This window comes from Sander vitreus, chromosome 20 (genome assembly GCF_031162955.1).
Source record: "Sander vitreus isolate 19-12246 chromosome 20, sanVit1, whole genome shotgun sequence".
In the NCBI taxonomy this organism is placed as follows: Eukaryota; Metazoa; Chordata; class Actinopteri; order Perciformes; family Percidae; genus Sander; species Sander vitreus.
In genome coordinates this window covers 24,872,327-24,885,372 of record NC_135874.1, presented here as the reverse complement: position 1 = coordinate 24,885,372, position 13,046 = coordinate 24,872,327, and the positions used below count along the sequence as shown (strand labels likewise).

The 13,046-nt window shown below is 41.7% G+C and overlaps 1 protein-coding gene across 3 annotated transcripts in view; it reads right to left on the bottom strand.

The window, feature by feature from the left end:
* ccdc88c (coiled-coil and HOOK domain protein 88C) overlaps positions 1-8,476 on the bottom strand; it is a 46,897-nt gene extending 38,421 nt beyond the window's left edge. For all 3 annotated transcript variants that reach the window (XM_078277800.1, XM_078277801.1, XM_078277803.1), the window contains exons 1-3: positions 7,854-8,476; positions 6,256-6,368; positions 3,552-3,660 (exon numbers count right to left, since the gene is read on the bottom strand). In XM_078277800.1, coding sequence (XP_078133926.1) covers positions 3,552-3,660; positions 6,256-6,368; positions 7,854-7,913 — 282 coding nt within the window. In that variant the 5' untranslated portion in view covers positions 7,914-8,476. The remainder of the gene's footprint in view (positions 1-3,551; positions 3,661-6,255; positions 6,369-7,853) is intronic.
* Between the last annotated feature and the right edge of the window lie 4,570 nt (positions 8,477-13,046).

Below are 13,046 nucleotides of genomic sequence, written 5' to 3'. Positions count from 1 at the left end.
TTGCGCACAATTTAAACTGCCACGTGTATCCTATTTTAAGGAGTATTATATAAAGTGATAACTGAAGAAGTAGGTATACTAGTGCTGCGCAATATATCAATATTATATCGTTATCGATATAGGAGGATAGATATCGTCCTAAATTTTGAATATCGTAATATGACAGAAGTGTTGTCTTTTCCTGGTTTTAAAGGCTGCTTTACAGGAAAGTGTATTTTGTGAAAGCACCATTTGTCAACCCTACAATATTGCCGCAATATCGACGTTGATGTTTTTGGTCAAAAGTATCGTGATATTTGATTTTCTCCATATCGCCCAGCTCTAGTATACTATGAACTGGAGCTGAAACAAATATTCAGTCAACCAATTAGTCAATTGACAGAAATAATCAGTTAATCGATTGTCAAAATTGTCAAAGTCATTTATCAAGATAAAAAAAATGCCAGACATTCCCCAATGACTTCTCCAGTCCCTGAGGATTTGGTAAGGTTTGTAAGGTTTCCCGTTTACGATTGATTATATTAAACAATGTAAATGGTAACCCTCAGGTTTTAGAAGCTCTAACCACCAAATGGTATTTTTTTTATTTATTTTGTCTCAAATTTCTGATGAATTTTCTGTTGATCAATGAATCAGTTACTTATTCCAGCATTTGGGTGAAACACTCAGATGGAAAACCCAGCAAGAGTGTGAAAAGAGTAAATAGCTTAGTATTCAGAGCTAGTGATATCAGGTTACTGTGCTTTGTACAACAGAAAGGGAACAGAAGGGAGGTAAGAGACACCCCCTCCTTACACACACACACACACACACACACACACACACACACACACACACACACACACACACACACACACACACACACACAGTCTCTGGGGAGACTGGGAGAAGTCACTGGACCCGCTTGTATGTCTGCTGAGACATCATCTAATTAGGAGAAAGCCAACGCCTAGCCCCTTATGAACAGCTGTATATGTGTGTGTGTGTGTGTGTGTGTGTGTGTGTGTTCTGTTCTTGCAGCTGATCCTAAATTAAACTAAGTGCCATTCTGAGGCTCATAACTCAATGACTTAAAGTGTGTGTCCATGTGCATGTGTGTGGTTGAGTGTATGTTAAAACCAGAGTATTTGACTGTGGTTAGAGCTTAATCATCACAGACAGATTAACCCCACACAGCCCAAAATGACCCACTTGTGTACACACACACACACACACACACACACACACACACACACACACACACACACCAGTCGACAGCAGACGTGGTCTTTATTGTGTCTGATCTGCATCAGCTACACATGATCAATGCTATACTGAAGTATTCTGTATTATCTGAGACACTTTCCCTTTGGTAGCAAAATGAATAACAGGCCTCTTCCATAAACCGTGACCTTAAGAGTTGTACTGTACTGTCATACACTTTAGCTGGGTAAGAATTAGATTTCTGAGCAGCCGTATGTAAAACTACAATTGTTAGAAAAATTATGATTACATTCCACTTTTCTGTTGATATTAAACTGTTTGCATAGTAGAAAGCCAAAATACTGCTGGCACTCTCATGAGATAACGTGGGAGGCACTGACTGACCTTGTGGGGAGAACCAGAGATAAAGAAGACGACATCGACTCTGTATTATGACTTCATTGTACTCGTAAAAAAGCTGTTGTTGAAGGCTTTAGTCAGTCATTTTCTGTACTTATGCTGCGAGTGCTGTAAAACTGACTCTACTTGCAAGTAAACAAACTTTGAGAAAATGTCAGTGATTCTGTCCATTCCTTGATAAATAATAATCTTAACAACAATACTGATCACAGACAACAATGAACAGGTCTACCTGAAGGAAGTAGAGGTCAGGACAACAACCTACTCGTGAATGTCAACAAGACTAAAGAGATGAATGTGGACTTGTAGGAGTAGTGATTGCTCAGTATTTGAGGTATGCCCTCAAATACTGAGCAATCACTACTCCTGCATCATTGAAAGCGCCATGGCGGGGAACATCACTGCCTGGTACGGAAACGGCACCGAACAGGACCGCAAGGGTTTTCACACCAGGCGCTGCAAGAAAAAAGGCTGAGAGAATCATTAAAGATCCAAACCACCCGGGTAAGAGCCTTTTCTCCCTGTTGAGGTCAGATGAAAGGTACCGATTACACCAGGCCAGCACTGAGAGACTCAGGAGAAGCTTCTACCCTCAGGCCACTAGGATCCATTAAACGCATATGTTTATTGAAATTGTATTGTAATTGTAACTGAAATTGTAACTTAAATTGTGTTTTAAATGACTTCACATCACAAAATAAATGGATTAAATGATTGGCATGACCACATGTTGTAGTATTACAGAGATACAACTAAATGAATAATGTCCCTGAGGGGATCAATACACTATTCTGATTCTGAGAGAGGAATTACATTTTCACAAATGCCTCATAAGAGGAGTGTTGGCAATGACACTTGTGTGTTTTGAACTGTCCTTAATTTGAGCATTTTGAGTATTGATGCCAGGCCCATGATGTAATGTGACCATCCTCTCAAAGCTAATCTGAGCTCCTTGGTTGGATACATAAATGCTTTGTGCATGTGTGTGTCTGCACACAGTGTGTCCTTTGTGTAAATCAGCGATAAGGTGCTCAGATGCAGTTGATTTGGCTGAGCTGCAGCCATGTCCTGTTGACACACACACTTCCTGAGTTCTAACCCCACACAGTGATGGGAGTGTATTGCTTGCATGAAGTAAGCTACTTTGATACAATATAGAAACCATATATTCACTTTTGCCTGCATTCTAGGACAAGAAGGTTAGAAGCAAGGTAAGAAGCACGCAACACAATAAGTGGTCTGAAAGAATCTCAGCCAACCAGTGCCGCGCCAGAGGGCAGTTGATGGTGTTTGCGCGATGCTAGTTAACATTTAATTCATTGAATAACCTGAAAACAACACCAGGCTGCAACAGCATAACCAGATCTCTATAAACATCAGACTGCTGGGTTATAACTCGGCTCAGCCAGACTGAGAAGCCCTACGAGTCCTCTGGTTCATTTGAATGCGTGTAGAGTGTGTTCTGCGGCAGTGGGGACCACAGGGGATGCCGGAAAATATGCAGTGGCTATGCAGCAAAAAGTTGAAACAGGAACTTTTGGATATATGCAACCCGACGTCACGCTGCAGAGGCCAATCACATAACCTTTGATAAGATAAAACACAATGGAGTGTGTAAAACGTGCAGTAAAATGCTAGCACCATAGGGAACACAATAGAAAATGGGCCATTTAACACTCGCACACCGCTGCACAACACGTGCATTAATGGCCTCAATCTCAGACAGAGACTCAAACCAAGGAATAGTTCAGTAATATTGGTAAAAATTCTACATGATATTTCATTTACAAAACAAAATATGGAGGAATTGATTAGCAGATGATATACTAATACTACTTGGTTAAGTTTTGTTTTTTTTGCACACGTGAAAAATAAAAGATAATCTGGAATCCTGCTCGTCGACTGTGGTGCAGTTAGACCCATGAACGTTTCCTATCGTGTGTGCATACCTGGTAGTACGTCCTGATGTGTCTGGTGAGAACAGTCAGGTTGTGAAGGCGAAGCGACACATCATTGTTCACATTCTTGTTCAGCCTCTGATGGGTTGGGCTGGGGTCACTATGGAGACACACACAAACCACAGGAGCACTTAGATTGACGTTACTTATTTCCCCTTAAGACAAAGATCCACACACACACACACACACACACACACACACACACACACCCCAAGTGCAGGGTAATGCTCACATCACAGCCTGTGCCAGACTGATTTGCATGTGAACAGAGGGTGTAATGCTGTCTGGCTGACCTACTATGACGTCCGTCCGTTTGATGGTGAAACTATTCTAAATATAGACGCAAGCGGCAATGATCGGTCTCCATGCCGATTGCAAGCATTTGGACGGACTGGATTTTCTTTAAAATAATTCATCGTTGTGGCCGGGTTGGGTCAGTGGGTAGAGCAGGCGCACATGTACTGAGAGGTTTCTGCCTCGACGCAGAGGTCCAGGGTTCGACTTCGACCTGTGACGATTTCCTGCGTGTCCTCCCTCTCTCTCTCTCTCTCTCCTCTTTCTCACCTAGCTGTCCTGTCAAAAATTAAAGGCGGAAAAGCCCAAAAAAATAATCTTTAAAAAAATAATAATAATGAATCGTTGTCATGAAGATGTGTTTCACACGACTACATTTGTAGCCATTTTGATAAAAATTGATTGGCTTGTATAATTGAAACGGATTAAAAAATATCTTAAGATCAGTTAAAAATCATACAAAATGTTCACAGGTTACAATAGGCGATCTTCAACTTCATATGACCTCACTGACCACTTGACAATACACCACATGCATGAATTGCCAAATTGTTGGCAAGTCGGCTCCCCGGGGATTCCAACGCTTGAGCTTTGTATCCTCCGCTTTTTAAACTTTCACAATTTTATTTATTTCATACATTATCATTCACAATGTACTCCAATTGCTTTTGGTGCTTCCACTTCAGCCGAAACTTCAACTGAGAACTTCTTTTCCCGGTATATACACTTTAAGTTGCACCAGTTTCTTTCAGGACTTCCACTGACACTTCTAACTCAATTCAACTTCACTTACACCATTTTAGCTCCTAACTCTTTCTAATGTTTCAACAACAGCTACATTTTTTTTTCACGTTTTTTTTTCCTAGTCAACAAGTCAGTCAAACCAAAAGTCAATTAAAGATTGCCGCATTACATTGCAATATAATTGCAAATTTCTGCCCCAGCTCAGTTAAAAGGTTAGAGAGAAAAATAGGTTTACAGACTGACCGATGACTGGTTCTCTGACTGACTGATCTCTGAGTGGCTTTCCTGTAATATTCCTCATGCCTCCTCCTCTGTAACCCACTTTCCCATAACCCCCTGCACCCCCCCCTTGTAAGCCTAGCCTACATTCAGTGCGTGAAGAACAATAGCGCGATTATCATTGTTTCTGAGGACAATAACTAACATATGACATGTGGTCTGATTGGGGACAGAGTGCCGTCTGGATGGGAGAAGATTTAGATTCCACACAAGTAGGTAGGCTTCAGTACTATTGTTGTGGACAGTATTAGTGCCGTCTGTCCAAACCAGAAAGAATTAAAGGATAAGCCTGACAATATTCTATATCTGTTATCATCAACAAATCCTATGAAAAGACCAAAACCAACAATGAATGCGTCCTACTAACAAGGTGTGTGTGTGTGTGTGTGTGTAAAGCCTGATATCTTTTATTCCTCAGTTCATCAATGAGCCACATGGTCACACCGGGTACTGTCTTCCTTAATTACCATGAGTTTTGCATGTTTTGTTTGCATAAAAACGGTCATACTTACAAAACCTGGATATTGTCACAGCATACTCATAGTAAGCTTTTTGATTTATTGTATCTGGATATATTGTTGGTGGACGTGCATAAGCTGAATCTGTTAAGAGTTGTTGCACCACACTCTTACCAGAGGTGTTGGGAAAAATTGATTTAGATGCATTGCGACTCTCCCTTGAACGACGATGTCTCCGTTTGAATATTCGCCCTTATTTATTAACAATAAGCCAGTAATTGAGTCACTCTTACAGTAAGAATTATGGTCAATGAGCAACCGTCTTAAAATAAATAAAATGTTTATACATTTTCTTTTACACCCCTAATGTAAGTTGTGCAAGGATAATGGAAGTAAATTCATTTTAATTATGGATATCACAAATAAGCTGTTTTGAAAGTAGCACGAAGTCACACAGTGAGAAGAAATAAATCCCGTATAGAAATAAAACATTTTGATGAATCTAGATGCATCGATGATCGTTTAAAATAATCGCATTGTAGCCCTCTGAATCGGCTTGTGAGGTGCCTAGAGATTCACAACCCTGACTTGTCTGAACCCTGTGCAACTCCTGAGTCAGAGTACAAACTGACGGCCGCTCAGTTCTAAAGGGACTGTTAATGATCTAAACGTTTGCTCTCTACTGGATCCCTTGATGCAGATTTCGGCACATCTGGCGGTGACGCTTACAACCTGAAACCAGCGAGTCAGGATGTGGTCGCACGAACACACTTACACAGGCACACACAGGAAATGCTGGATTAACTCACTTACCGTTCATATACCCAGTCCAGAGATACAAAAACGCACACCAAAGAACGTTTTTTTCACTGACTCATGCAATAGAACATTGAACTCTCACTCTGTGTGGCGTCACCTACATGTGTGTCATGATCTTGTGCAGAAAGACGCCATTCACCAGCTCCATGAACATGTTGACCCGCTCCTCTGAGCCGGCTTCGTCGCATGAACCCAAAGGACCCAGCGTCCGTACCTAGAGGCAGAAAGAGATGTCAACTACATCGCAGCAACAAGTATAAACTGAACCCTCGATAAACACTTGATGTTTTTCCTTAGTAGTAATAGTAGTAACACAAGGAGGATCTTCGGTACTGAAAAGTCTTAGCTTCAGCTGAACATGCATCTTTGCGCAAAACGAGTCCTGTGGATTGTGTCCTCCCCCCATCAATTACATTGATATTATGTTTGGAGGGCATCTCTTCGTGGCCAGTATCGACAGCAAGAACAATTACAGTCACAAATAACCCTCACAATGCACATATGGGCATGTCAGCAATTTTTTAAGATAGACTTCACGGCTGTACTGGAATTAAAATGCCACAGACAACACATTTTTACATTTATTCAGGGGGGTTTTTGCTGAGAGCAATGCTCTCTCTTTTAGAGGAACGCCCTGCTCATGCTCACACAGTGACACAGCTGGAAGGTGTCCAGTACAACCACAGTCTGATCTGCTGCTGCCCACAGGAGAAAGCACTACTCTTTCATTTTCTCCCTCACCCAGACATGCCCTAAAACCATAGAGATTATATCGGCAACCTTCTGGTCACAAAAGCCATTTCTTTAACGTTGGAGGTGCAAATAAAGAAAAAAAACAGAATGAGAAACAGGTAGCAGCTAGTCACTTTCCATGTGTCAGCTTTCTACTGGTGTGGCTGTGTTAATTGTGTTTGTCTGAGTCCAACAAAGATGGGGAAAAACAATGGTTGGCCAACCGGTCAGGTCAACATGATGGAGTTACAGAGAAACAGGACGTACCACCAATAAGTAAGATAACCTGTTGACTGCTCTGTGAGTTGTCATACTCTGGGATGGAATCCCATGTTGGCCAGCTGGAAGATTAAACTGGGTCCCAAGTAAACTCTGAAGACACTGACATCTATAGCACTAGGGAATGAATATGTTTAATGGTAAAAAAAAAATTCTATTTTTTGCTGTCTTTTAATGTTACGTTTTGTGTTCACACATTTGTGATCAACACATTGGCCCCTTGGACATGCAAGACAGCTAAAATGATTCAGAAAGTGAGACTATTTGGGTCGACTGGGGGAAATTACTGTGAACATCAGTGCAGTGAAGCAGAAGAAACAGAAAGAGTTTTTCTGTTTGACAGTTAGTAGGCCTTAGTAGATCTTCACTTGGAAAGTCCCAGAGGCACTAACCGATATCTCTCAATGGATCACTTAAATCTGAGGTTTATACACTGGAAATGTAAACATTGCCAATCAATGTGTCGCTAGTAAAAGCGAGCAAACTACTGCCGAGTGGTAACGTTACATTAGAGGTTAAAGCTGCTTGTTTTTTTTTACTGGTTAGTCAGGTAGTTATTGTAAACAAATGGACCGAACTGAGAGAGAAAGAAACAACCAGGAAAGAGAAAGTTAAAACAGAGGCAGGGGTCTGCAACTCGTGTGCATCGTCGCACAACTGTCTGTGTGCGCGTGCTGTTCCCACTCACCCACACCACCAGCGGTGACTCCATGAACGTGGCCAGTAACTCGGACAGAGTCACGTCCATGGTTGTTCCAGCGGCTTCCGAATCCGTTTATTAATCACCAACCGCTCCTAAATCCACGGCCAATCAGTCGATATCAGCAGCAGGCTCGCGGTGGGTCACCACACAGAACAGAACAAAGCCCCCGCGAGGCATCGACCCCCCCCCTTTCGCGAGCTCACACCACTATTGTCTCGCGCTGTCCCGTTTCGCTAAACACTGGGTTTACAATGGTAAGCATTGAATATGAATACAAACTGTTCGAAATACTTCCACAATCGCTCATATGCATCCCAGAGTCCGTTGCGTTAGTTAAGCGGGTAAATATCCAGTTTACTTTCCGGCTGAAGGTGTAACACTTGATCCAAACTTCGCAGGGTAGTTGTTCCCGTTGCCAGGATACACGACTCTGACCGCAAAGCAGCGAAACGGCCGTGAAATAAGAAAAGAAAAGTAAGCAAAGTAGAGCAAAGTCAAATGCACGACAGAGGAAAACGTTGAATGTTGAAAAAGTTGTTTCCGTTGTTTGCTACACCTCTCTACCTCTCTCCTCTCCTTCTCTCCATCAACCTGACTGTGTGCGACCAGAGGCAGGGGAGGATTGAGTGACAGGAGTACCGACCAATCCGCTACTGCAAGAAGCGCGGGGACCGCCCTTTGGGATAAATCGGCCAATTACAGTGCAGTTATTTGGCAGAGTTTTCTTTCAGTCCGACGTCACCGCCGTCTGCCACCAGCCAAAGACTTTAGACGGAACAAGATAGTGAGCGTCAAGGAAGCGTCCCACTTGGTACTTTTAAATGAGTGGATTTTTAGCAGTTAGGTAATGTAGTGAGTGAATGTAATTAAGTCATGAATGGTCCTATATGGTTACTTTCTCATTTGTTTTTAATAGTCTTCGTAGAACAAGTTTCTTAAAGCAGAAAGCAGAAGAACTTAAGGCGCCGAGATTTACTTTATTTGAATACACAAAAACGAGAGAGAGAAAAAGAGAATTATAAAATGAAAATAGTTTCTTTTTTATAATATATATTTATATATGTATATATATATATATATATATATATTTATATATATATATATATATATATATATATATATTTTTATATATATATATATATATTCCAAACATATTCAACATAACCAAGTCACCTGTCCCACATAGGCAGACCACCTGCAGTAAACTTTTTTAAGGGGTATTTTCCCTCGAAGCTAACACAGACAAAGATTGAGAGTAAACCTCTTGCTCTGCCTCGATGATCTCTGACTGCGCCTCAAACAGGTTGAAAAGGAAGCCAAAGATCAGATCAAAAGGACACAACAACCAAATAAAAAGTAGCAGTAACTGATAACTTATGTCTGTCTTGAACTTGTTATGCAGGCTACTGATTACCTTGTAAAGTAAAACATTTAGTAAACATGATCCTCTTTTAAGTTTATTGACCTCTACAGAGGAATTTAAGGAAAGTGGAGTGAGATGTTTTGATGCTGACTGACAGCATCAGCCTACATGTGGAGGAGTAATGGGGGGGTCAGACCTGTAGAAATCGCTCCTAGTCATTTTTCTTTTTTTCTTAAATCCAGAGCGTGCTTTGATTTGGCATGACCAGACAGGAAAGAAGCAAGTTTACCAGCTCTATGTTTAGAACCAGACCAAACACGTAGCCGACGCAAATGTTGCAAAATAAATGCATCATCTAAATATTTCTGGCAAGCTTTTTCGCGGAAGTGGTGGATCTGTGAAAGTTGCACAGGAACATTGTTACTTCAGTGTTTTCTACTACGTAATTATGCGCATGCGCAGAACGGATCGTACAGGCGGTACGGATCGGGTACTGACAAGCATGGCAGTGGACATTTTTTCCACTTCAAAGGTAACACATGGCAACGATAATGTGTGAAGCAGCGCCCCCTTGTGGCTCCTTTTATGTTACTACACCCCCTAACAGAAAGCCATCCGCCAACATGCTACTGTCTGAGTGATCCGCTTTGCAGAACCTAACGTTACTGTGAAATGAACACTGGGGAAGGCGGGTGAAACCTGTTAATGTAATGTAATAAAACGGATAGGAGTGATAGCTTTTATGTATCCTTCAACTGTTTAAATAATTATTTCTGACGTTACATTGACTTAACCCTCTTGTTGTCTTCCCGTCTGGGTCAAAATGTACTCCAACGTTGTGGTCGTCTTTTTCGACACTTCTTTCGCATTTCCCCAGAGTTTTTTTATACGTTTTTTAGTCACTTTTACTGATGTTTTTGTCACTTTACGTTTTTTTGTTATTTCTTCTCCACGTTTTCGAAGCTATTTCCGACATTTTTGCCACTCTTTTCAACGTTCTTTTATCATTTTTTCTCTCCAAATGCTATAAAATTGAATAAAACACCCAAAGTCAATGAAAGTACTGAGCTGATCTTTTATTTTACTTGTGAAGAGTAATGGTTGTATGTTACCTTTTTTTGACAATTTGGTTGAAAGATACCCAAATTTCTGATATAGGAGCGTTTTGAATAAGGGTGAAAGAAGAATAATACAATTGTATCTGTGATAGTAGGCTACTTTCTAATATTTAACCTATACCATCTATTTCTGACTGTAATGTTTAAGATTTTGTTAAAACGAATTAAAGTTTTAAAATGCAAGTGGTGTGTGTGTGTGTGTGTGTGTGTGTGTCCAGTTATCTGTGCCATTATTGAATGATGGTGCATGTTGCAGTGTTAGCAGATGAATGGCTCTAGATTTCTACTCACTAAAGCTGAGGATTCTGCAAGAAGCAAACCATGTAGGGGTGGAGGGTGGGGGCTCCAGCCCCAATGGAGAAACAGTGGCAGCAAAAACTGTCCTGTCCTGTTAGTAGTGTCCTGAGGAGTGTCCCGGGACAGTCAGACACTGTCCTGTGACTCCCAGACACTGTCCTGTGACTCCCATGACTGTCCCGGGACAGTCATGGGAGTCACAGGACAGTGTACAGGACTGTGTCTGACTGTCCCAGGACAGTCAGACACGGTCCTGTACACTGTCCTGTGACAGTCAGACACGGTCCTGTACACTGTCCTGTGACTCCCAGACACTGTCCTATGACTCCCATGACTGTCCCGGGACAGTCAGACACGGTCCCGTACACTGTCCTGTGACTATCATGGGAGTCACAGGACAGTGTCTGACTGTCCCGGACTCCTCAGTACACCACTAACAGGACAGTTTCGCTGCCACTGCTGCTGGAGAAATGTTTTCTCAAAAGCCCTAAGTCTTAGGGTTTTAAAATAATTTCAACTTTGTGTTATTTCCCCCAGTCTCTCTGAGTAAATGTACTTAGATACATCCCACCACCGCCTGGGACTGTTCGAGCTCATTGTGTCTGATCCACAGACTCTGCTGAATGCAATGAACCATTTCTTCTATAGTTCGAAAGGTGTAGGCCTAATATAGGAGCTTCCCATTTGTGTTGACACTTCTTCTGAACTTGAACCGCACACAACAGGGTGTTCAACACCCTCCCCTCCCCCCGTTTCAGTTTTTTCTTTTTAAACGTGTTGCTTTTGTTGGGTCTGAACGTGGCCCTGGGTTTACAGACACGTCTCTGCTGATTGGGTATCACCTGTGAGTGTGACACAGCTGATAAACGAGAGACACACCCACCAAACGAGAGAAAACATATACTGAACAAAATTATAAATGCAACACTTTTGTTTTTGCCCCCATTTTTCATGAGCTGAACTCAAAGATCTATGACTTTTTCTATGTACACTAAAGGCTTATTTCTCCCAAATATTGTCTAAATCTGTGTTAGTGAGCACTTCTCCTTTGCCGAGAAAATCCATCCACCTCACAGGTGTGGCATAACCCTAACACCAGATACTGACTGGTTTCCGGACCCCCCAATACAGTAAAACTGCACATTTTAGAGTGACCTGTGCAATAATCATGCTGTCTAATCAGTATTTTGATATGCCACACCTGTGAGGTGGATGGATTATCTCGTGAAAGGTTTACTTAAAGTAACCTTAAACCAAAAAACACAAAGTCAATCATTTTCTATCAATCATCTATTTATTTATTTATTCATTGTGAATAGTCATACAAAAAGCAGATTTACTCAGGAAGAAGTGATATCTGATAAACAACAAGTGATATCAATTAACTTTACATTCAATAGTTAATTCCACTTAGCCCCACCCCCACTCCCTCCTGGACCAATGGCAGCTGAGGCAAACAGTGAAACCTGCAATCCTATCGGTGCATTCTGGACTTCATAAATCTATTTTCAATATTACAAATATATAAAGGCTCTACCCAGTGATAACAGTGACATTTTGTCAGGTCTACTTCAGGTCATAATAATACTTGACTGTCTTTAAAGACAGACAGACAGGCAGACAGGCAGACACGCGCACAAACACACGTACATACATACATACATTCACACGGACACGGACACACACACACACACACACACACTAAATATATAATAAATTCAGCATCATGTCCCGATCAGGAACACGACTAAAAACTACAACTTTCACGTTTTCTTTACTTGCTCCCCCCTCAGGGCTCAGATGTCATTTCTACTCAAATGTGATCAGACAGGACAGAAAGAGTCATCTGACAAGATAGTCTGTCATAGGTCAGTCAGAAAAAAAAAAAACAGGCAGAAAATAAAACCGTCAGACAGGAAATATCAAGTGCCGTGCCCTTTATTTTAGTGTTTATTGCAATAGTGTGCATGTCATCAGGCGAGCCAGCCAGAACCAGTCAGTCAGAGTTATGGCAGTTACACACCGGGCCGATAATCGGCTGTCGGACAGTCTGGCGAGGTCGGTGACTCGAGTCTGTTCGGTGTGTTCCGTGCCGTCGTCCGTTGGAGGAGCTGTCGGCCTTCATTTGAGCCGACCTGACATGCTCAGTCGGAGACAGGGCAGTCGGGGGTCACCCGGAAATGGCAAGTGGGATGAGCGTGACTAAATCTCTCAAAATCTGACGAAAATCTTTTAAACTGACCTTTGCTGATCTGAAATGAAGACAGATTCAGCAACTGCACAGCCTATTTCTCGCTTAAAACGTTTTCAGAAACACGTTTCGGTGAACTATTTTAGTACAATATGAGATCGTATTCTGAATGAGTTGCCAGTACTGGCCGGTTGAAAAATCAAAAATCC